The 25,946-nt window shown below is 41.0% G+C and overlaps 1 protein-coding gene across 3 annotated transcripts in view; it reads left to right on the top strand.

The window, feature by feature from the left end:
- Positions 1 to 25,946, top strand: part of SLC38A1 (solute carrier family 38 member 1) — a 69,212-nt gene that overhangs the window by 17,094 nt on the left and 26,172 nt on the right. For all 3 annotated transcript variants that reach the window (XM_059082091.2, XM_067009146.1, XM_067009145.1), the window contains 3 exons: positions 681 to 886; positions 8,948 to 9,023; positions 9,309 to 9,424. In XM_059082091.2, coding sequence (XP_058938074.1) covers positions 765 to 886; positions 8,948 to 9,023; positions 9,309 to 9,424 — 314 coding nt within the window. In that variant the 5' untranslated portion in view covers positions 681 to 764. The remainder of the gene's footprint in view (positions 1 to 680; positions 887 to 8,947; positions 9,024 to 9,308; positions 9,425 to 25,946) is intronic.

The following is a 25,946-nucleotide window of genomic DNA, read 5'->3' as shown; positions in this document are numbered from 1 at the left end:
CAGTCAGCCATGTGGGACACAATGTGAACACGGCAAGTCTTTCATTTCTGTGAGGAAATACAGTTTCAGGTGGATTAACCTAAATCCCCTGAGTATGAGTTTTTAATTCCCTAATTCCCTGACATGGAGTGATTTCATTGAAGAGACTGATTTAATCTCTTGCAGTTGATGGCTAAACTGTTTGCTAAATTTCAAAACACAGATTTGTCCTTTGCTGCTTGACCTCCAGGTTGGGTAGTTGATCCTGCCATTGATTGAGGATTTGCATTTTTATTAAACTGGGATTGCTAAATCAGAGGTGCTTTTGTGTCTGTTCAGTCTGTACCCAGCTATATGTGTGCCCTGGGGTCTGACGCATTAAGATAACCTATTTGCTTTCCTTTTAAACACACTGCTTCATAAAAGGGCATCTCTCTTGCCTACAGATCACATGGTATTCCTATGAACGTGAGCATAAAGATTATGGGACATGACTCATTTTATAGTTAAAAACGGAGGAAGATTTATGAAAGACAGAAAATTTACAGCCTCTATAACTTGATGTACCAAGATTGCTTTAATGCTTTGAATAGCAAAATGTAAAAGTGATGTTATCAGCAAATCATTTGTGTGTAATAGCTTATGTGTAATCAGTGGTGATATTCATATGTTTAATTATTTATCCTTGTGTTGTATTTTAGGGGTGTGAACCTTATATTTTTGCTGCTATCCATTTGTAAATACACTCAACAAGGGAGGATTTGGACGACAGGTACTTTCTAAACATGATGCATTTCAAAAGTGGACTCGAATTAACTGAATTGCAAAACATGACAGTGCCCGAAGATGATAACATTAGCAATGATTCCAATGATTTCACCGAGGTAGAAAATGGTCAGATAAATAGGTGAGTATTTTTCCACGAACAGTTTCTCTCCAATGAAAGAAATGTCTCTAAAATATCATTCTGGTTTTCAGTTATTCTCTTGAATTATTCATTACTAAAGTTATGCTCCATTTGAAGATGTAATTTGAATTTCATATGTGACATCTGTTGGGCATCGTCTGCAATAGCAGATGAAGCAAATAGGAAAGTAATTTATTCATCCTTTCAAATCTTTCAATTGAGTCTAATAAAAATGTATAAATACATTGGACCCCAACCAGCCCTAACTTTTCAAAAGCTCTGTGTTTATGAATCAGACCAAGTGTTGGAATTTCACTGCGTGCCATATCTGAATGTGTACTACAGTCATCTGGCCTTGCCCACATGTGAATCAAGGAATGGTCAAAGTCACATTTGCCAATGTTCCCATGTTAAAAAGACAAATACGTCACTACAAGCATCGTTTGTAACATGGATTTTAAGTAATAATAACACAGAGCCAAATGGCTCTATGAGAAATAGTAGATGAAACAGTACATGAAACAGAGAAATAGTACATGAAAGAGAAAGAAAAGAAGAGATACAGTGAGTGAGGGGAGGTAGGGGGCAGGTAGGAAGAATGCTGGCCTGGCAGCTCTCACCCTTAGCTGTGACCTCAGCAAGTCCTTCCAACCCTTGGGTCCTGTGTTTCTTAAGTTACAGGAGTAGGACCAAATATCTTTTTTTTTTTTTTAATGATTTGGGGCATTCTCTGACCTTCTGATTTTATTTTTTTAATTATTTTTAAAAATATATTTTATTAAAATATAGTTGACTTACATTGTCGTGTTATTTTCTGGTGTACAGCAAAGTGATTCAGTTATACATATATTCTTTTCCATTATGGTTTATCACAGGATATTGAATATAGTTCCCTGTGCTCTACAGTAGGACCTTGTTGTTTATCCATTCTATATATAATAGTTTGCATCTGCTAACCCCAAACTCCCAATCCATCCCTCCCACACCCCCTTCCCACTGGCAACCACAAGTCTGTTCTTTGTGTCTGTGTCTCTTTCTGTGTCGTAGATAAGTTCATTTGTGTCATATTTTAGATTCCACATATAAGTGATATTGTATGGAATTTATCTTTCTCTTTCTGACTTACTTCACGTAGTGTGATGATCTCTCTAGGTCCATCCATGTTGCTGTGAATTCTGACCTTCTGATTTTACAGCCAGCTTATATGGATCCCTTAGCAGGAAGCTCTCCAGCTTGGGAGTTAGTGGTGAGGTGTGTTTGAAACCTGAGGCCTCCTAAAAGGCTGGGAGGAGAGAGTGGAATATACGGGGACTACTTACTAGAACACCAGCCATGCTACACTTGCGGGAGCGGGGTCAAAAGGAAATTGGGAGGAAGATGAAAACATTATGTCAGCTAACCAGGCATCTTCACAGAAATCATTTCTGATAATCTGCTCTGCATTCTGGTACAATGTGTAATTGACTTGGCTGCCATCATTTACAGACACTCAGGAGTGTTCTGTTACTTACATGTTCTCAGAGGTTAAGTCTCCAACCCAAATACTTCCTCATTGCCATCCAAGTATCATTCACCATGTGATATTTCTTATTTTTGAACTCAGGTTTGCTTCTTTCACTTTTTCTGTGTAATTATTAAGAATAACTACCATTTCTTGAGTGCCAGGTGTGATTACATATTTTACCACTTATCCTTATAACATCATTCAATGTATTCTTTTGCAAATAAGGAAAATTTAAAAATTCAGTGTACCGTAAGGAAATGGAGGCTCAGAGAAATAAGATAACTTGCTCAAGGGCACACACAGGTCTGTCTGAAATCCCTGTCTTTCCTCTCTGTCCTGCTGCCTCTGATTAAAATGCTCAGCCGTGAATGAAAAAGATAGTCTCTACTATCAATTAAACTCTGCTAAACTCTACCAGTGCTATTTTCTGCTCTGGGCCCCTGGGGTGTTCTGTGGTCACTGCTGACCTGCAGTTAACGGTGGTGGATGGGGTTCCAGCTATTTCACAATTAGCACATTTTAGGTTTATAACAAAGCTTCATTCCCAAAGCAGTGTAAACCTTGAGGACCTTAAAATGAGAGTCTTTTATAATATTCAGCTTAGGATCTGAACTTGATATTTAAAAGTTTTACTAAGAAAAATTATTGTTTGGGAGGTGATAACCTCTTGTGGTAGGAGGAGGCACCCCGTCTCGCCCCTTGGGGTGCCTGCCAGGGGAGCTCACTTCCCCAGAGACCATGACTAAGACGTGGGCTGTACAGCCTCTGGTTTTTTGGAATTTGGTTCCACTGTCGCAAGTGTGGTGTGATGCATTTATTGCTTTATTTTATCTCCCCTCTTTCATTGACATGGTTTATGAATTTTGCTTCGTTGCTGGCTCTAGAACAATGAAAATTTAAAACAACGTATTACAGCATGAAGCCAAAAAGGTAAATAAAAATTTAAAAAGACACCCCCCCCAACCCACCCTCACCTGTGATTTCTGCAAAGCTACACCTAATACTTCTGACTCTTCTGTTAGCATTTTCACATTGGTGGGAGGAAGGTAGACCCAATCATATGAATCTAGGAGAAACAACTCCCAAATCAGTGAACTTCTAGGTAACAGTGCCTTTTTTTAGGAAGCTAGAGAAAATGTTGAAAACAAATGTTGACTTCTCATTAGCTGGCGTGTAACTGATAGCTTTGCCTGGAAACTCCCTACTAGGATACCTTAAGAATCATTTTATTAAGTTTAGTTAAAAATAGAGTAGAGCCATTTGGGCATTAGGACACCTGCTCTTATTCCAGTTCAGTTGTTTTATTTCATGCCCTAATTTGTGGGTTGTAGTCATAGAAACCTATACCTGGAACAGCAAAGCCTTTTTTTTCTTTTTTTTTTTAACATCTTTATTGGAGTATAATTGCTTTACAAAGCAAAGCCTTTTGAAATGTCCACTGGACCAGTACTGCTGACATTTTAATGTGCATGTGAAACACCTGGAAACCTTGTTAACATGCAGATTCTGATTCAGTAGCTCTGGTACTGGGCCTGAGATTCTATTTTCTCACAAGCTTCCAGGTGATGCCCTTACAGCTGGTCCATGGACCACATTTTGAGTAATGAGCTCTAGACATTCCTCTAGATGTGAGCTTCTTGATTGAGAGAAGGACCCATCTTAATCACTTTTATATCTCTTGTACCTTGTAATGATATGGTAATAGTGCCTGGAGCAGGGCAGACATTACAAAGTATTTGTTAAATGAAAGAGAGAGACAGAGACAGACAGAGAGAGCAGTTAAGTGCATGGTTTGGATTTCAACTTATATTGAATCCTGGCTCCATCCATAGGTCTTGTGTGATCTTGTACTTTAAGCCTTAGTTCCATCCCTGTAACACAGGGATAAAAATAATACCTGACCTCCTGGGATTGTTGGGGAATATTAAATGCAATGCTGTTTGTAGGTTAAGGACTCAGGCTATACCATCAGCCCGCTTAGGTTCAAATCATGGCTCAACTGTTTAGTTATAATGTAACTTTGGTCAAGTTACTTAATTTCTCCAAAATGGAGCTAAAAATAGTACTGACCACATGCAATTACTGTGAAAAGAGATGAGAAAACTCATGTAAAGCACTTGACACGGTGTCTGGCAAGAGTAAGTCTTTTGGTACGAGGAAGGTCTCTAACAGTAAAAGTGCAACCCTCTTTCTTTGGCAAGCACTTCTTTCTTCTCCACCCAAGGACTAATAATACTGTTTAAGGTTTGGGATGATTGTTGGTTGTTATCTTAAAGTCGTTGAAATATTAATAGATTATCCTAGCTGTAGCCAGGCAAATATTCACATATTTTAATATTTATCTACTGTTGTGCTAACCTCCATGAATAGTTATTGTTGTTATGACCCAGGAAGCTTCTAACAAAATTTGAGAGTCTTTCATTAAGATATTTCTTAATGAGGAACTCTTGTCACTACACCTTACATCAGCCTTTTTTTTCCTTGGTCCCTGTATGTCTTCCAGAGTTCATGAACTACATTTGTATCATTGGGAGGACCCTTGAAAAGTTACCCCTTCTCTTCTTCTAATGTCTTTTCTATACCTTAGGGAAGAAGATACCATCACTTCTTCCCATATTCAGTCTTCATTTCAGAAAATTCTTCCCTGGCTTTAAGTGCTGCTGCTACAACGAAAATCTGTTTTCTCCTGTTTTGGGTAGAGTTTATCCACCAGATAAGGCTTTTCTCACCTCTCAGTCTTCTCTTTAAATGCCTACTATTTCTTTAATTCTTTCATGTTTTCCATGCTTCTTTCCTCCTTTTCTCTTTTCCTTTTTTATAGACTGTTAGACTTTCAGGGAAAGAGCTAGGAAAGGTCATTTAAGTTCAACCACTCATCTCTTTTGTGTTATAAATCCTCCAATGAAACACTATAATCTAGTAAGAACCTGATTGGTAGAGATTAAAATAGGAAGATTATCTTAGCTGGATTGTTGTTGTTGATTTATTTTTGGCTTTAAATAACTGCTCTATATTGCTTGTCTCCCTTCACACTACCTCAGTATAATGCCTACATCCTTTTTAAGGCTTTGTCTGTTGAAGGTCAGCATGACAGCCACTGTAGATTTTTGTTTTGTTTTGTTCACAGAACAATTGGCTACCTAAGAGTTGATCAGATTCTGCTTTATGGGTACAGTACGACCCACTGAAAATGCTTTTTTAATAATACTTTTATCATTCCCAAGACCGCATGTCAAAGGCACCTTCTCCAATGGCTCATTTTTATGTCAGTAAAGAGGTCTTTGCCAGAGGTCAGTGCTTTTTAACATGAAATTGCATTTTTTAAATGGTGAGATAACAGAAGCTTGTAATAAGCTGCTTGACCTGGTTATTATAAATGGATTTTTCCATTACAAAAAGAAAAGGTTGGTTTTATTTTGTTTTTTAAAAAAGTTTGCAGAAATACAGAGCAAAGATCGAAAGACAGAAGAAAAAGTTGAAATACCGTAAAGAGAATACAGAGGCTTTCTCTGAGTACTCCGTTCTTACTGAGCGAGATTTCCCCTGCAGCCTAAGCTACTCCCTAGTGCCTCAATGGAAGAGGCACCTTTGGTTTATGGAGGGTTCCTCTGAGTTGCTAACGCATGGGCAGGTACATAGAAGGAGGAGCTAAGGGAGTGAGAACATGACACCACCACTCTGGATGCAAGATGAGCTTAGTGCCGCAGTCTATGCTACAGAAAAATCGTAAATAGGTCAGAGTCAGAAAACTGCGTTCAAACCAGAACATCAGCAGACTCATGGAGGATGAGGGTTGTGAACGGGCAGGAAGGCATTGGCAGAGAGGAGGATGGGGTGTCTCTTGAGGGGAGAGTGGATTCCTAGCGGTACTTGTTTTTCAGTCTCTATTCCCAGAATGCCCTGGTCTTATCTTGATCCTCACCGCCTCTTGGGAAGACCATTTGGAAGAGCAGGGGAGCCAAGATTGAACAGTGAAGCAAAATCAGATTCAGCAGTACCTGGAATTTGCAGGGCGAGCAGTTTGGACTTGAAACTTTTCCAGTGGGAGCACCAGTGAAGATTTTTGGGAAAACCTATTAAGTCTTGCTGTAGAAAGTAGACAGAGGCAGAATCGGGAAGCACTCAAAGCACAATGTGTTTTAATGTGCTTTTTCATGGTTACTCATCACAACAGCTCTGCAGGTCCCTTGCATTATTCTCATCCTGCAGAAGTGCTGCAGCAGAGAGCTGGCAAGCATGCAGGGGCCTCTTCTTCCTCCCCTTCCGTTGCAGTGTTTGACCCTGTTGAATGCCCCTGCATCCAGGTGCCTTGATCCGGTTCTTCTCACAAGTCCGGGGAGCATTGACAGGCCAGGAACTTAGATCTGCCATAATAGGAGGTTTACTGGTGTTTGGTTTAGTTTATTTGAAAATGTTCGGGCTTTCCCCTTAATTTAAAAATAATGGAGATTCTCTTTGAAAAGCAAGCCTCTCTGCAAGGAAAGCAAACAGGGGACCTTCTGGATAATGATTTGGTAGACTTGAGCTGATTGATAAAATTAGCCTGATTGTATACAGTCTTTTATTCAACAGCCACACTAAATATGAGTCAATTTCAGTTTGGAAAGTCCAGCACCCTGATTTCCTTGGGCCACCTGGGTGAAAAGGAAGGCTGCTCTCCCGGTCCCTCTCCAGCCAGATCTGTAAACCTCAGTTCTTTGGAAAGATTTAAAATGTTAAGGGCAAAAGAAGAGCCAAGGCTAGAGAACTGCCAGATGGGTCTCCAAAGACACAGCTTTCATTATGTCATTCTCTTGCTAAGACCCTGCAATGCAGTTTCTCAGGCCTCGGCCTTTTAGTTTCCTCTGGCTAATCCCACCCAATAATGGTTTTTCCTTCTCTGGCTTCCTTATCTCATCTCCATTTTGCATGGCCTGATGTTCATATTCTGGTGTTAGCTGGTCTGGTCTCTCCTCAGCTGGAATGTCAGCTCCTGGGTTTCAGGAGACCAAGGTTTTCTTCACTTCCTTTTCATCTCTGACAGTCACTGGACAGGTCCTAGGCAAAGGCAGATGCTGAAGGAAATAAACGGCAGGCTGTGCTCCTCATACCAGGTGGTGGCCTCAGGGGAAGTTCATAGTATCAATGTTGCCTGCCTTTGGTTTCTCCTGGCGAAATAATGCAAACCCGAAGAATATGGATTAAAGATGAAAACGGTAGACACATAAAACCAACATTAATGATATATATCTTTCATTAAAACATGGTTTATGGTGAAATATAGCCTCATTAAAAAAAGCATATGAAAATATAATGTATAGTTTAAAGATATATGCCTCTTTAAGATAGTCCAATTCAAGTGGCTTTATATTTATTAGTGGAAAACACACTGATTATTTCTTACTTAGACCAGATAATAAAATTTCCAGAAGGAGAGCCAAAAAGCACCCCTAACATGTCTTAACTAATACATGTAGCAGTTTGCTTATGAATAGACTTTTCTTTGACAATAGCACTTAAAGTTCTTATATTAATCCCGAATGTATTTGCTGGTTCTTAGAGCATTCTCAATTCTTCCTTCTGTATATTTGTAGATACTTTACTCCACCCACCCTGTCTGCATCTTTCCCATGTGTTGCTCTTACTGTGTGCCTGGAGCTGTACTCATGTTTCCCATGTGCTCTCATTTAATTCTCCCAGTAATACTAGGAGATGATATAATAGTGTCGTTCCCATTTCACAGATCAGTAAACTGGGGTAGCATACTCAGGCCCTCAGAGCAAGTGAGAATTTGAACTCACGTTCTGAATCCCATGCTTGCTTTAAGCCCTACTAGCTCTGCCCCTAAACATGGACCATATGCCCTGCTTCCTCCACCAGAATTTCCTGTGGGCTACTGCTGCATCACTTATTACACACCCCCATATCTCCCTCATTGCCTGGTCTAGTGACTTGCATATAAGCAGGTGCTGAAAGAATGTGTGATGGGAAAAGAGTTGTTTTCCTTTTTTCCCCGGGGGGGAGGGAATTCCTATGTAATAACTTTGTGCTCCAGGAATGTGAGCTCAGAAGGAATCCTGCCTCCACTGTTCTTTCAAATGCCAGCTTTATAGTATGCTTGACATCATCTAATTTTCCATTAGAGAACAACCTATGTCAAAGTTAACTTGCATTGCGTATAGTGTTTTAATTTATTAGTATTAAAATGATTCAAAATCTGTAGCTCTTTTTGACTTACGGTTGTCTTTCATTGCCTCTCAAGATGAGCACCTGCTGTTCGCATTGTTTTGTGCCAAGTAGAGTGAGGGATTTAAAAAGGAATGAGGCAAAGTGTCTGCCCTTGGAGCACGTTTAGTTTATTTGGTAAAACAGGAATGTGGACAACTAACACTGGCAAAAAAAACCCAAACCGAAACAAAAATGAGGTAGGGAGAGTGGTTGAATAGGACTATAAACTCTTAAGTAACTGGTTGATAACTTTTTGTGCGTGATGTTTTGGTAAGTAATAAATCATTTAGTCATGATGTTAAGTTTCAAGTCATTATCATGAAATTAAATCATAATACGTCTCTTTACAGCAAGTTTATTTCTGATCGTGAAAGTAGAAGGAGTCTCACGAACAGCCATTTGGAAAAAAAGAAATGTGATGAGTATGTAAGTGTCCTTAGCATAAAGTTTGCTTATTTTTTAAAATTACATAAATTGTGACAGATTTTTAATTCATCCAGCATAGTACCAAAAACATACTATTTACCAGGTTATTCCTCGGAGCCTATGTATTTTCTCCTGAAACCCATTTTAAAAAAATATCTAGACCACTAAGAAAGGATTCCTTGAATTTCATTTCCCTGTTGGTTCCTGATAGTGCTTTCTCTAAAGGCTTTGGTGTGACGATCTGTCCTGAGGACTCTTTTGCTTAGTGTGACTGTCTCTGTTCAGATTCCAGGAACAGCCTCCGTGGGCATGTCTGTTTTTAACCTAAGCAACGCCATTATAGGTAGCGGGATTTTGGGACTCTCCTTCGCCCTGGCAAATACCGGAATCCTACTTTTTCTGTGAGTGTTGACACTGCCGTACTTTTCATTTAAAAGCTGTATTTTCTGTATGTTTCTGTTCATACACAGAAGACACTGGAAACATTTCGAAATAGTTCTTATCTCTTTGTATGTTTTACTACCTTGGCTAAGTTACAGTGCATCCTTTTATATTGTTTGAATGACTTTCCAAGAAGCACCTCATGTTTATAAGAAAGTGAAAGGAGAAAATCTTTTTATTAATCAAACATACCAAAAGAAGCACTTGCAAAAAGGATAAAAGATTTGAAAATAGCACTTTTTGTATTTTTGGACTCTCGACTTGTCACTTCAAATCTCAGCTATCAATAAATGGTGAAAATATTGAGGTGTTTAATCCATCCAGTCACCGCTTTGGTATTGGATAGCTGTGCAACACGTACTGTATCCAAAGGTAACTGCAAATTTGTTTGTAAGAAATATTCAGGATGCATAGAAGTTTTCAGTGTTTTAAAGATGAGAAATTATTCTGTACTTTCCCCCTGAGAGTCAGTGAAAAGAAAATGGGCAGTTTTCTTTTGAAATAAGTTCATCTCAAACTGTTGAGACTTTCTGCAAATGTACAGAGGGCTCAATTTCAGTTGGAATGAGATGAAGACAGATCATCCAATTTATACCAGGAAAATTCCCACCCAGCCTGATTTCTCTCTCAGACCTCAAAGGAGTATCAGTATCAGGGTGCTTTCACCCCTGACGACACTCACGCTCTTCATTGGGCTTGCCCAGTAGTCCTCATTGCCAGATCCATCGTTTCCTTGGAAGCAGTGACCAAAATGTCTACTAATCCTGCAAATTGTGTTTATTCCTTTAGAAAGACTTAGAAGACTGTGATGGAAGTGCATTGCTACCCGTTCCACTACTCAGGCTTCAGAAATGCCCATCCAGGCTGCACCGTATTGGTCCACAGCGCTAGGGATTAATATTCATACTTTTGTGTGTAAAGCCACTAGAGGTATCCTTCCTAGAATCAAAACAACTCTGTGTAGGACAGTGAATCTAATACATTACCTTCCTCTTGCCAACCTAACCAGTAAACCCAACTGTAGCCTCCTTGCTTTATTGCCCCGGCTGGATCTTTCTAGGTGGTCTTTCTGTTTATGTATATCATGAGCCAAGTGGCAGGTTTTAGGGTAAGATGACAGGAGTTGGATAAAATATTTCTGTGGGGATACTTTTTGGTATGTGTGACATGCTGACCCTGTGACGATACCGTAGATGGAGTTTGAGTAGCTACACGTGTGATTTTCAGTGCATTGACATGAAACACCTGACTGCTAATCTTAACTCCTCTTCTGAATGGTTGTGTAGTCCAGCAAGTTACTTAGCTACTCTAAGCTTCAATTCCCTACCCTTTGAAACAAGGAAATTGCGCTAGAAAAATCTCAGAACCCTGTTAACCTCCAAAACCCTATGGTCTGTGACCATTTTCAGTCATTCCGAAGCTGGAAATATGTTTGGTTTGGACCTGTGTTTTACACTGGTTTCTTCTTTTTAATTATTGTAATATATCAAGTAGTTATATGTTAACATAGGATAAAGAGTCATTTCTTCGATGATGATAACGAGAACAACTCTTGTGGCTCTTACTCTATGCCAGAAACTGCTCAGAGTGTTTATGCTGAATCCTGACAAGTCTGTGAGGCAGGTACTAACTACTGTCAGTTCTCAGTTCCCGTTTAAGGGAACTGAGGCAAGGAGAGTAAACTTTTATTCTGGAATCTCTCTTTGTCACCATCCTGTGAATCCCCTCCACCTCTCTTCTCTGCTAGATCCCTTGGTCCCTGTATTTCATTTTCTTCCTCTTTCTGGATTTACTTCCTTGCTTTTGCTGTTGAGAAGGGGTAAATAGAAATAAAATTTTTGAGGCCTTCATGTCTGGAAAATATTTTTATTTTACCTTCGTCATTGATTGGTAGTTTGGCTGGATATAGAACTCTGTTGGCAATCATTTTCCTTCAGAATTTTGAAGGCCTTGCTTCACTGCTTTCTAGTTTTTTCTGTTGTGAAGTCCCAAATGCTTGTGATTCCTCATCTTTTATATGTAGCTACGGCTTTTGTTTTTATTTTGTCTTTTCTGGACACTTGCCAAATCTTCGTTCCCGATGTTTCACAATGCTGTGTCTTCTTGCTGTGTGCCTTTTTTCATCCATTGTGTCAGGCAGCTAGTACATCTTTTCTTTTAGAAATTCATGGTTTTCAGTTCTGGGACATTTTCTTACACTGTTGTGTTGCTGAATTCCTTCCTTCTCTTTCTCTTTTCTCTCTTTCTGGAACTGTTACCAAGATTTTGGACCTTCTGGACTAGCCCTCTAACTTTTTATTCTTTTCTTTATTTTCATTTCTAAAGTTTTACACTGTACTCTCTGGAATATGCCATCATTTTTTTCCAACTCTTTACTGAATGTTTTATTTCTCTTATTATTTTTTTATTTACAGGGGCTTTTAAACTTTCTTTGAACGTTCCCTTTTTATATTATTTTGTTTCTGTTTTACAATTTCATTGTTTTCTCTGAGGATTCTAATGATGGTTTTTTTTCTCTGGTATGGAAAATTTCAAACATCAAGTAGAGAGTCTAAAAGATCCCTGCATTCCCTTCATCTCATGAGCATGCTTGTTTAGTCAGCCCCTCACCCAGATTGTCTTGAAGCATATCTCAGCCATCACATCGTTTCATCCATAAATATTTCAGTGTATTTCTCTAATATATAAGGACTGTAAAAACATAACCATAATATGCCATACCCCCAAAATTAACCACAGTTCCTTATATCATCAAATACCCAAACAATATTTAAATTACTCTGCTTACCTTACTTTTAAAAAGCAATTGGATTGTTTAAATCAGCACTCAAATAAGGTCCATATACTACAATTGGTTGTTACGTGGTTTAAGTCTCTTTCACTCTATAGGTTCCCCCATTTTCTTCTGTTCTTTTCTGCGCAATTAATTTGTTGAAGAAACTGGACCATTTGTCCTATAGTGTTTCCCATAATCTGAGTTCTGCTGATTGTATCCCTGTGATGCAAGTTGATTTTTCTGTTTGTTTTGGACTCTTTCATTTTAGAATCTTTCCTTAGATGTCAGGTTGTCCTTCTCTGTCTGCTGTATTCAAGAATTGCAGGGGGTGGACTGGAGCAAGGCTAATTGGAGCCTGGTACACATGAGTGGGGTTTGTTGGAAATAGCTTCACTAGAGGTGCTGTCAGTAGCCCTTTCCTTGGGGAACCAGCCATGTCAGTTTCTTCTTGGCTGTTCAGATCACCCAGAGAAGATCTTCCAGTCACCTGCCTGTAGGGTCTGGGCACTGCTGCCATCTTTATGGGGACCAAGTTGGGGAAAGAGCTTGGGTGAATATCTCTGCGCATGTGTCCACCCAATCCTAGTTTTCATTACAGAACCCCTCCCTCCCAAGTTGTGCTGAGTCCCTCACTCGGAGACTTACATTTTAGACTTTTCAGAGAATATATTTTCTGTATATTTATGTATCTTTTGCCAAGATGGGAGAGGAGCGGTCACCCTGCTTTACAGAGTAGATGCCTGGTCTGAGGAATCTAGCTATTTCTTGAAAGAAGTTCAACAGATCCTCTTTATTTTAGTTCATCCTGTCCATTGTTCCCTACTTCCAGTAATGCCACCAGGGCCTTTTGGGAATTCTGTGGTGTAAATTGGATTGGTCTTGGCCTTCTCCACTGCCAATTAAGATTCAGCTCTGTCCACCTTACAGCTTCTGAATTTTTGTTACTGTTGTCTCTTCTCTCCTGTTCTTACTATCCTAGCAGTTTTATGCCTTAAGAAATCGCTTTACTGGATTATTAGGGCCAGGGGAGCAGGAGTAAATTCTTGTATTCGACCTACCTTTCCTGGAATTTGGTTGATTTTTAGTTATACTGGTTCAGGGATAAGTGATCTCTTATCCCATGACTCTTCAGTTTCTGATTGAGACAAAGAATTGGATAAAGGTGATTTTTATAGTTGCAGGAAGATTTCCTCTGGGTAAAACTCTCATAGGTTGTTTGGTTCTTTGCAAGATGCATGACTAGCAAGCACAACACACCAAACCTTCAGGTTAAAGCTCATGAAGGTAGTTGTATAGAGACCCAAACTTACAAGCTTTTCACAGAATGCAGAGCTCTCCTACCTCAGAACAAGGGCTCACTCTGTGTTATAAGACCAGCTGTTCCTACAACTGCTCAAGCCAAGAAGCAGTTGGCAGGATGAAGCTAATTCATCTGGTACAGGGCCCTGTTCCAGACTCATATTGGCCAACGCAGAGAAAGAGTCCAAGGCTGTCCAGGCTTCTTTAGAAAAGCAGCTGGGAAGGCTCCTCTGTGTCTCACTGAGGCTGGGTGCTGGGCTCTGCATTGGAGTCATCTGGAAACTTGCTGGGGTGATTTCTTTTTGCTGGATGAGTTTGGGGCTCATTCTTTGGACCTGACTATAATGGCTGTCATTCCTGTCTAACACACGTCTGATTCAGTTCGATTCAATGAATTCAGCCCTATTATAAGCATGCCGTGAGGTTTTGTGTTATCCTAAATCCTGAGGCCTTATAATTGCATCTGAGGAACTGAAAGTATGCTAGTGGTGAATCTCAGTGTACAATTGTTCTGAAGGTATATGTTCTCTGTTGGAAGTAAAATGGGGCTGTTCCCTGAGGAAGCAGTTCGGGGATGTGCTGAGGCACAGGTAAGGGTAAAATGCACCTATTGAACTGAGTTTTCCTGAGTGGGATCCAAGGGAAAGGCAAAGGGTGCTGAAGAAATCTCTTTCCACTGCATCCTCCTCTTCTATTGTTCCTGTTTCTCCACAGCTTCCCCATAACTCCATCATAGCAAAAGTAGGAATTTAAAGTAAATATTAGCACAGAAGAATGATGGCTTTTGTTTTGTTTGTTATTTCACATTACCATCTCCCCAAATAGGAAAGTTACATTTTCTAAAGATTTCTATTAAACGCATACATTTTATAGAGAATCAATCTCTGAAGAGCATGTGATCTCCTCACTGTGCTAGGTCAATGAGAGGTTCATTACAGTGTATGGAATCTGATAAAGTAATAAATGCTTTATGTTTTCCCATAACTTCTTAGTATGTATCATTGTTTATTATTATTTTAATCATGTAACCCTTAAGTTTAAAACCATGAAAAATGAGAATGTAATTCATGACATTGCTGGGAGCTCAAAGAGATGTCATAGTTTATCATAAACACTGAGTTTGTAAACAATCTGTTTGAAATGATAATTGTGAAACAACATTACAATCTGAATGAAACAGTAGTTTAGATTTTATTTTGGTTGATTATAATTCCTGCATTTTTTTTGGTGTCTTCCATTTTCTTTCTCACTGGGGTAGTGGTAGTGAAAATAAAAAAGATAATGTATCTAAAAGCACACTTTGAAAAGTAGCATGCAAGAAGACATTTATTAGTTAGTACAACCGTGTAAGGCTGCTATAAGAAACTAATGAGTGAGCGTGTGTGTGTGTGTGTGTGTGTGTGTGTGTGTGAGAGAGAGAGAGAGAGAGAGAGAGGGAGAGACGGAGAGAGAGACAGAGAGAGAGAGAGAGAGAGATGGAGATGGAGAGAGTACCAGCAGTGCCTGGTACCTAGTAACACTATGTACTGTTTGTTAAAGTATTAATTAGGTAGTTACCAAATAATAGTTAACATTTATTGAACGGTAACTACATATACCATGTTATCTCATCTAATCCCCACCAACAACACTATGAAGTAAATGTTAGCCCCATTTTACAGATGAAGTAACTGAGGCTTAATAACAACTTAGAAAATAGGGGAGCCAGGGTTCCATGTTCCATCCAGGATTTCTTGAGTCTAGAACCTGAGTGATCTAAAACACTATACAGTCTTTTAGTGATGCCTTCAGAAGCCAAACATATTATTAATGTACTTCTTGAGACAAATTTTATTCTTACCAGTGGATACTTGCAAGTTAATCCTTTAGCTCTTTAAAATCACCTTGTAAAATCAGTCAGTGTTCCTGAACTATTTTACTACTGTTCCACCAAGAACTGTCACCTTTATTGTAATAAAAATAGTTCAGCAATACCAAGTGTACAAAATTGTGTATCAGGGTGGTCAAGTTCCTGGTTGCAGCAAGTACGATACATGCCTCAAGTATATTGTAAAACCAGTAAACTTTTTGAACTGCTTCATATTTGTCATATCTGTGCCTGACTTTGCCTCATGTGCTATTTAAGATTTTCCACTGCCCTTGAACTTAATTCCTTCCAGGGCTTTTTTTTTTTTTTTTTTTAAGTTATTTATTTTATTTTATTATTTATTTTTGGCCGCATTGGGTCTTCGTTGTGGTGCACGGACTTCTCACTGCGGTGGCTTCTCTTGTTGCGGAGCACGGGCTCTAGGCGCACGGGCTTCAGTAGTTGTGGCTCGTGGGCTCTAGAGCCCAGGCTCAGTAGTTGTGGCGCATGGGCTTCGTTACTCCATGGCATGTAGGATCCTCCCAGACCAGGGCTCGAACCCGTGTCCCCTGCATTGGCAGGTGGATTCTTAACCACTGTGCCACCAGGGAAGCCCCCTTCCGGGGATTTAACTAAACTTTTTGTAATTAAGAATTGAAAACCAAGAAATAGCAAAGTCAAATAACACCAAGTTCGTTATGAGGGAACTGGTTAAATAACCATAGTAGTTCCATAAAATAGAATATTAGACTACTATTTAAAGGAGTAAAATAGACTTATATGTACTGGTATTGAAAAACTAAAAACAAACTGAATATTGGGTAGAAGTGAGGATGGGGGTAGCTTGCGTAATATGTGCATATATTACACAGACTGTTCGGGAGGGTAAACAAGAAAACTGTTGACAGTGGCTACTTCTGGAGGGTGACACGGGGTCTGGGGATGGAGTGGGAGTGGAAAGTTTATACTCTTTAAAGTATCTTTTTACCATGTGCTTTAGGGGAAGAAACTAGTTGAGAAAACTGTTTTTTAGAGAACTTCAAACCACTGCGATAAGATTTTTCTCTTTCTCTTTCCTGCAGAAAACTTGAGAAAAAAAATATTCGGTGTCGCTATTTAGACCACAAGAGCTAGAATGAGCAATCAGTACAGTGCCACCTGCTCCAAACTGCATTTTCACCACACCTCCCTGCAGACTGCCTCTGTATCAGCTACACCAGCCTCCCCCTCTTCTGTAGGGGCCGCCGGCACCATGCCCATCACCTCGGCCTTTCTGCCACCCCCCTCCCATGCCGTCCCTGTGCTTCTGAATCCTGATGGTCCCGTAAGATCCAGGTCCGATGCCATCTCCAGAAGTGTTTCTCTGAGCCTCCCAGGTGGAAGGAAGGATCTCCCTTCCTTCTCTTTTCGGTGTAGCCTTTATCTTTCTAATAGCAAGTATTACTTCCATTATTTAGGCGTACATATTTTGTTCCCTGTCAAACACTGAGCCCTACAAGGGCAGGATTAATGTCTTGCTTGTCTCTCTCCCCACGACAGGATCTAGAACAGTGCTTGCCTATAGCTGATTCTCAATAAAGTTTCCTGAAATGAAAGAATATGTAAAAATTAGCATAGTCTTACATAGTCCTACAAGGCTTTAGGGAAAACAATGGCTCTCATAATTTTGCAAACTTATCAGAGGGAAAACATCAACTCTGAGGTTTAGTTCACCCTCAGATTTAAAGTAGGCTCTGGAGATGTAATGAAAATTATAGAAGTTTAGGAAGGGACTCACCACCCATTGGTTACTTTCCCGGGAATGCCTCCTTCATTTGAAAATTCAAAATAGTTAGAGACTGTTAAGGAATACTGTATGAGGTTAGCACTGCATTGCTAAGAGGGCGTTTGTTGCTAAATTGCTGTTTGCAAAAAGGGCAGTAATTGTCATTGTCAGTTTACAGCAATTACCTTCACTTTGTGGTGGATTGTTTGTTCCAATTGTAGGTGAATTCTTCTCTCTTTCTCAGTATTTATCTTTGTGGACCATTATCACTTATCATTATCCTACCACCAAAAATATGCAACATTGTATTGTCTATAATCACAGTGTTTACAAGCAAATCAGTAAATAGCCATGCTGGTAAAGATAAATCTATAAAATGAGGACTCTATAAACAAAGATCAGACTACCAGGTGCCTTCTCTTTTTAAATTCGGTGTTTTACAATTCAGCCTGTATAAGACTAGGCAGAAATGGAATTAGAACAACAGACCCGTCAACACATTGCCCTAAGTCCTGTTCAGATATTATAGTTATTTGATCGTTACTATTGTGTCACAAAAATAGGCTTCTTGTTCTTTCAAGAGGTTTGCAGTCTCAGATAACTGCCTCAGCATAGCTCTCTGGAGTTTCTAAATCATTTTCAGCCAATTCTACCAAATTGGAGTGAGATTGCAGTGTACCTTTGCAAATACTCTGCATGTTCTTGAACTGTCATTGCTCCGTTACTTTCCATATATTCCCAAAAGTTTGAATCACACCCACCAAGGTGATAATTTTGCTTTTAGCTGTAACAAAGATGGTTTGTGTGATATCTATCAAGTCATTCCTGGTAAATGTTAAGTTGTCTTCTCTGTGGGCTCCTAAACAGGCAATTCTTTGCCTCCTAAGGAAAGACCAAATTGGATTTTGTGATATCAAAACAGGGCAATGAAGAGGAAGTCCATAGGAAACGCTGCTCTTCTGATGATCCGAGGAGGTCCCTGGGTAGAGGCACACTCATCTTACGTCTTACGTCAGTCACTTACTTGTTTTCAAAATTCTTTGAGTTATAGTCTCCGTTCCTTAGAAATGATTTGAAGAGAAAATTGTTGTCCTTCAGCTGGCAGCAAAAATCATTGGCATCAGAGTCTCTTGTTTGGGAATAATAATACTGGAAGGGGAGCAATGACAATTCAGGCTTGCCAACATTAGAAATACATGTAGAAAGGACAGCGGCAGTGTCATTGAACTCTATTGAAATACACTGGATGAAGAACTTTCCAGAAATGGGCAGAGAGGAAAGGGGGAAGGGGTGTTGTGCTAAAAATGAGTGCCTATTTTGTAAACAGAGTTGGCAAGTGTAGGCGATGGGTCCCACCCACTGTTTTAAAAAGTTGAGCAGTTGGGCTTAGTTGATGAGTCATCTGATATGTGTCTGATAAGGGGGTTCCAAGAAATCGATTCTCTTGGCCCCAGAGACGTAGGAGGGTGTGTGTGTGTGTGTGTGTGTGTGTGTGTGTGTGTGTGTGTGTACGAATGTGTGAGAGAGTGTACACTGAGCTCACTCAGTCCTGCCTGTGCTGTGTTGCATCGGGTGCCCCGGTACTACCCAGGGACAGCAGCGTGGCCCCCATTTTGGAGCCCCGTGTTTTTCTTAGTCTGCAAGAGGCAACTTAACTAAACTAAGGTTTTAACAGTACTGTCCACGGCCATGATGTGTAGAATGCCTTTAACATTTACTCTTCTGGGTTACAGTAGGACAGATGTGTATCTGCACAGTAGATCCAAATAGTCCAGAAATTTGGATTTTCAAGAGTAGCTTGAACTTTTCTTACTCATAGAGTGGTAGTTGGTTTAGTAGATTAGAAAACTGCCCTGATGTGGGCCAATTAGTTTTGTTTTGTTCTATGGCCACACGCTTCACCTTTCATCAGACACATGGTATTAATGATCTACATCTGTTTCACGGTTGGCAGACTGTAGCCCCAAAACCAAAGCTGTAGCCCCAAAGCTACCTGCAGCCTCTGTTTGTATGGCTTTTACTTTTTTAAAGGGTTAAAGAAAGAAGGTAGTTATAAAGTATACACTGTTTTATGGAATCTTTATAACAACCCTATTTATCATCCCCATTTTACAGATAAAGAAGCTAAGATTCACAGAGGCTGAGTAACTTGCCCAGGATGACACCAGTTGGGGGTAGGATGGGGGAAGGGAGGGCAACGAAGGTATATTCCTCTTAACTCTCCCATCTCTTCTCCTTAAATGTGCGTTGTTACCATGGAAACAGAGTTTGAAAGTGTGGATGGAGCCCGTAGTCCATCATTCCTACTGGAATGGAAGTCCAGAATGCCCACCAAGTACAGCATGTTCCTTTACCTAATGGTTATATGGAATTCTTGTCACTCAGGAGTCACATCTTTAGAGTGTGATAAAGGGGGCATCATTTTGAAAGGTAAGGATCTAGGTTTGAGGAGAAGGGAAACCAGTGATCCTTGTGGAGTGGAAGAAGAGGAAGGAAGCCATGTCTAGAGTTATAAATGGAGTGCCCACAAAACCCACAGCCTTCTACCAAAGACTGTAGGCAAAAACAGGAAGTGGTGGTGGCATCTGGCTTTCTTTCTTGCTGGTACAACTTCCTCATTTAAACTCAGCCCTCCTCCCAACTTTCTTAACGTCTCAAAGCATCAACTAAACTGATAAATTCTATTTCTCTCCGCAAATCTCTTTTAAACACTTCTTTCTCTTTAGAATTATATTAGATATTATTTGGTTTGGTCATCAGCGATGCATATTCCTTTCCTCAGACAAAACAAAATATCTAATCAATAGTGAGGCTAGTTTAAGAGAAACGTTGCAGCACAGAAGTTCGATTTGCCTACACGGAAAGAAATGGAATTGTACAAATAATTGATCCTCACCTGTTCCCTGCCCAGCATTTAAAAACCATCCCTTTCATTCTCTAGTTCAATTTGTAAATATTACAAATAATCACATGCTACTAGATCCTAGTGTGCTGGTCATCTGAGCCTCAGAATGTTGAAATTTAATTAGGGTGTAGTGACTAAGAAGTCCACTTTGGGTCTGAATAATTAGACGTTTCTGCTCCTTTCTGTAAGCATTTCTCGAGCTCCTTAAATGAAATAGGGACTATATTAATGAGCTTGGGGCTTAAATGCACACACCCCAAAAAGGGTTTGGAATAATAATACTTTTCACTTGAAAGGTTCCTTTATTTTTCATTTTAATAGTGCTATTGTAAAAGTAAGATAATCATTAAAGACCGTTTTGAAAATGCATAAAATAAAGTATAAAGAAATCACCCAAAGTCTTACTGTTAAAACAAGCTCTGTTAACATTTTGATATATTTTACTCTAAGTTTTTTGTCTTCTGCTTGGGTCTTGCTTTTTACACCGGCATTCTTCCGTGGACATTTGACTTTGGCAGACAATAGAGCATGGTGGGTAAGGACTCGAGTCCGACTACCACGGTTTGAGGGCTCTGATGCTCACTTTGTGACCTTGGACAAAATACTCAACCTCTCTGAACTTCAGTTTCCTTATCTGTAAGGTAGGTAGTAATAGTACTACTCATAAGTAAAATGTTGTAAAAAGTGCTTAGTGTGGGCCTAACATGGTGAATACGCTTAAATTTATTATTAGTGGTGATCAATAAAGTGTTTTATTAATTATACTGAATTCTCACTGAAGTAAATGAAAGCTCTAGGAGTACATTTGTATGTAAAATATAATTTTGGATTTGTCAAAATATTTATAGTTTCCCCATGAATTAGAGTCTCAGAACAGCTTGTCCCCCTCTCCTAATTTTCAGGCATGTCTTCTTCCATCTAAGCTCTTGTTAAATAAACTTTCTCTGTGTGCCCTTTCCTCTCCACGTAAGCCTCTCCCTCTGGCACCGCACAGGAACAAGGCTGCACCACCTCCCTGCACGTACCCTCCAAACACCCTGCTTCTGACTGCAGCCTCCTCTACTTCCCTCCAAGGGCTCCCCCTTGGATACTCCCACTGTGCCTGGCCTTAAATGTCGTTGAGGACCTCTGTGCTTCCTTCCCTGTCCAGCTTAGATGCCACGGTCCTTCACTTAAACCCCTTCAGGTCTACCCCACACCTGAAATTCCCTTCCTCTACTGGTGCTCTGTCACACTAGCCCGGAAAAGCCCTGAATCTGAGCTCTCTCATCATACAGATGGGTGACACTTCAACTTCATCCTCCGTGAGCTCTCCAGCCCTTCCTTCATCCCCCACTGGCACTCTCTTCAGCAGTGTTTTTAAATCTTTATTCACTTCACAGAGATATTTCTCATAGGAAGAATAGGGGTGGAATGGAAAAGCAGGAGAGTGAGTGGAGATAAGAAGTGAATGAGAAAGTGGGGAGGAAAGCGCAGGAGGGCAGAGACAGCCTGGAAATGTGGAAGAAAGGGAGGAGGTAGACGAGAGCCTGGGAGAGACCCGCACCCCAGGGAAGGACTGGAGAAAGATGATTGGCCAGAAAACAGAATGTTTCCTACCATTTGTCCAATTCCCTTGTCCTGGGGTTTTACATTTTCTTGCAGATGATGAGCATCTATGTCTGTGAGTTTAGGAGTGAGGGGCTGTGGTTTGGTGGGAGATGATGTTAGATAAAAGCAGGACTAGCAACAAAGACCACTTTGCCTCCAGCAAGGTCGTTTTTATGTGGGCTCCTCTAACCATGAGGATGGTAAAAGTTTTATATTTTTTAATCAAATAATTCACTTATTCATCAGATACTTATTGGTACATTTTATGTGCCGGACGCTCTCCCAGGCACTGAGGATATCAAAGAATATAGAAACAAAGGTACTTGCATGATTAACATTAGAACGTTAGGATACTTTTCCATTCAAGGATTTTGTGGGCACCAAGTGGCGGAGCATGGGTGCTCTGGCCCTGCCTCGGGTGCCAGCACGCATCTGCAGAGCCCTACGGCTCAGAGACACCCGTGAGCGCAGGCTGAGCGCGGTGGGAGCCGCGGCCACGTGAAGCCTCAGCATAGAGATGCTGCCGAGACCAGCCTTTCCTAAATGACTTGGTCTGTCATGGCCTCAGAGAAAAACGCCAGCTTGTCAGTCGGTTCTTGGGCAGGGGATCTCCAGAACTCAAAGGAAACCTGTGTAATTTTTTGGTGAGAAAAAGAAGAGGAACTACAATAACGATTCACGTAGTAATTGCTTACTTGGATGGAGTGCCTCCCATGTGAGGAGAAAGAGTTGCTCATCCCTCCCTTCTAGCTCTTTCTTCTTTGATCTTTTTTTTTTTAAGAAATTATTTATTTATTTATGGCTGAGTTGGGTCTTTGTTGCCGTGCACGGGCTTTTCTCTAGTTGCGGTGAGCGCGGGCTACTCTTCCTTGCGGTGCGCAGGCTTCTCATTGCGGTGGCTTCTCTTGATTCGGAACACCGGCTCTTGGCACGTGGGCTCAGTAGTTGTGGCACACAGGCTCTAGAGCGCAGGCTCAGTAGTTGTTGCTCACGGGCTTAGTTGCTCCGCGGCATGTGGGATCTTCCCGGACCAGGGCTCGAACCCGTGCCTCCTGCATCGGCAGGCAGATTCTTAACCACTGTGCTACCAGGGAAGCCCTCTTCTTTGATCTTGACCCTCTCCCAGTTTCTGCCTTCTCAGATGAACAGCTCCTACTACTAGCTTGGAATGTTATAATGAATTCTTCCCCTTGGACCTTCTCCCAGGAGGATGCAGTGGCCCTGTGTTCCTAGAGGAGCACCACTCACCAGCGTAGACCTGACTCACCCCTGCTGTGGGCTCCAGGGCCGCTGGAGCTCTGCTGAGATGCCTGTGCTCACCCTTGGTTACCGATGTTCCATTTTCTTCTCAAAGCAGAACTAAAAAGAGACAAGAAATTACCAGAAGCCTAGCTTTTTCCTAAGAACCTGCAGGAAGAGCTGTGCCCTAAGGTTGGGAGTGCAGGTGGAGGACCGATCAGCTAAAAGTAGGCCCCAGATCCACTTTGCTAGGCCCAGCTCAGCTCCTTGTTTGGGCTGAACTGACCACAAAAAGATTATAGCTGTGCTCTTAGGATTTGGGATGGAGGCTTTGGCCTAGGGATTCACAGGATTTCAGCCTATCTCAGCCAGGTGTCAGGGTCTCCCAAACAATCTCAGGCCTTGCCCTTGTGGCTCCACTCACAGCACCCTGTCAACCAAGACCATTTATTTGGAAAAACCCAGCCCCTCCCAGTTAGACGTTGACCCCATTGCTCCTTGCTGAGTTGTATTGTTGATTTGTAGTTCAGAGGTACAAAATTAGTTGGTAATTAAACTGTTACTTGATGTCACCAGCCTGAAATGCAATCAGCTGGTAAGAAATAAAACAAGCATCTCTGGACATTATTAAAAAAAAAAACTTTTATACTTTCAACCAGGTTTAGAAGAGGAAAGTTTATATAGTGTGGTGAGCCTTGGGTCCCTTTTGGAAGGAAAGACATGGCGGTGTGGGGAAGAGTGTGGAGTTGAAAATACTTTAAAAATATATATCCTGGTGAGGTAAGTAGTGCTCTACTACCCTTAGGAAGTCGACCAAAGGAAGCAGACAGGACTCGCTGTCACACTGAGAGCTGGTCAGGGACTCACAGGAATGGTAATGGTTCAGCTGTAAATGCTTCCTTCAGTGCAGTCTCACCTGGACAGCGGTGGGATCCATGTCGCAGGTATTCACGCTGAATACCTGCAGGCGGCGTGGCGGGCAGTGGGGTGCTGGTTCGGAGGTTGTGACAAACAAACGCTGAGATGGATATGCCAGGGGACCAGAGCTGGCAGCTTCACATCCCGCCTACTCCAGGACCAGCAGCACCAACACTACCTGCGAGCTTGGGAGGAATCCAGAACCTCAGGTCCCATCCCAGACCTACGGAAAGAGAATCTTTTTTTTTTTGTGTGGTACGCGGGCCTCTCCCGTTGCGGAGCACAGGTTCCGGACGCGCAGGCTCAGCGGCCATGGCTCACGGGCCCAGCCGCTCCGCGGCATGTGGGATCTTCCCAGACCGGGGCGCGAACCCGTGTCCCCGGCATCGGCAGGCGGACTCTCAACCACTGCGCCACGAGGGAAGCCCGAGAATCTTCATTTTAACAAGATCCTAAGGAGATACGTATATACACATTGAAATTTGAGAATAGCTGCTTTAAACTCTGGCAAAGGAGAGGACAGGAAGAGTCATGCTGGGAGGGTTGGTAAGGGTTCTCTCTTTTTTGAGAGGAGTGGGTCCTGGAAGAGCTGAAAGCCCTCACCTACATGGCAGCCTTGAACACCCCCATCTGAGCTATTTCTGGCTCCGCAGCGGTGACGGCTGCTTCATCTTCACCTCTTTCAAGGACTCTGACGCTCGGTTGAAGGATGTCTTATGATTTCTAGTTATATAGCTGGGCTGTTAAAAGATAGTCTCATCTCCCTTAAAGTGCTGTGAGGTTGGGTTTTTTTCCTTTTTCCTTTTCTTTTTTTTTTTGAGATATAATTTATAAAATTTCCCAATTTAAAGGATAGGATTTGATGAGTATACCCACATAGAGTTGTGGAATCACCACCACAACCATGGCGTAGAACATTTCAATCGCCTTAAGTGTGTTGGTTCCATTTATTGTCACAGCTTTCCATTTCGTTAGCATAAAATACTCTAAAAAATGAAATTTTTATAACATTAGCCATATAATCTTTGGGTAAATTGTAGAAGAACAAGAATCATAGTCCTATCAATATGATTCAAAACAATGACAGATAAATGTTTTTAAGATAGATGTTTAGATGTTCATTGTTTTAATGTGTGAGTCAAAATTTTCTTGCAGCAAATAGAGTAAAAATATCTAGGAATATTTAAGAAATCATGGAGGGACTTCCCTGGTGGCACAGTGGTTAACAATCTGCCTGCTAATGCAGGGGACACGGTTTCGAGCCCTGGTCCGGGAAGATCCCACATGCCGCGGAGCAAGTAAGCCCCTGGGCCACAACGACCGAGCCTGCGCTCTAGAGCCCGTGAGCCACAACTACTGAAGGTCGTGCGCCTAGAGCACATGCTCCACAATAGGAGAAGCCACTGCAGTGAGAAGCCCGCACACTGCAACGAAGAGTGGCTTCCACTCACTGCAACTAGAGGAAGCCCGCGCGCAGCAATGAAGACCCAAACACAGCCAAAAGTAAATAAATAATTTTTTTTAAAAAAGCATATGAATTAAAAAAAAAATCATGGAGTATTGCCAGAGGACTGGAAATGGGCAAGTTTCATCCCAGCTTTCAAAAGTAGTAGAAAGTATATCCCAAGTATTATTCTAGAGCAGATTATTAAATAGCTTATTTACATGCAATTACTGCAGAAAATACTGCTCGCTGGGGGCAAATAAGGTTTTCCTAAATAGTTGCGCTAACCTAACTTCATCTTCTGAGATAAGAATGAACTAGTATAATAGGAGCCTGCTGTATAAATAAATAAATTAAATAACATTTTAAACTTCAATAAAAATAAATTCTTTTCCGGAAAAAAAAAAGAAAGAGTGACCTGGTAGGTCACCAAACTGGCTTAAGCAGAGGGTACCTTGATTTTAGCAAGCTATTTGGCAGTCTCACGTGGCTTACAAATGAGATTCTAATCTTTGTAAATTACTTATATTTAGCTAAGAGTCTGCTGTGTGCTGTGTTTGGTATTGGAAGGAAACAGGTAAGTAGGACAGGCCATGACTGTGAATTAAACCATTGTGGCCTGTGCTACAGTCTAGTGGTGAAAAAACATAATAAAGCAATAGAACAAAAAGATACCTCTGGCTGCTGGATGGAGGGTGGA

The sequence above is a fragment of the Kogia breviceps genome, chromosome 12, assembly GCF_026419965.1.
Source record: "Kogia breviceps isolate mKogBre1 chromosome 12, mKogBre1 haplotype 1, whole genome shotgun sequence".
In the NCBI taxonomy this organism is placed as follows: domain Eukaryota; kingdom Metazoa; phylum Chordata; class Mammalia; order Artiodactyla; family Physeteridae; genus Kogia; species Kogia breviceps.
Note: the sequence above shows the minus strand (reverse complement) of the source record. Positions and strands in the feature narration are given on the sequence as shown.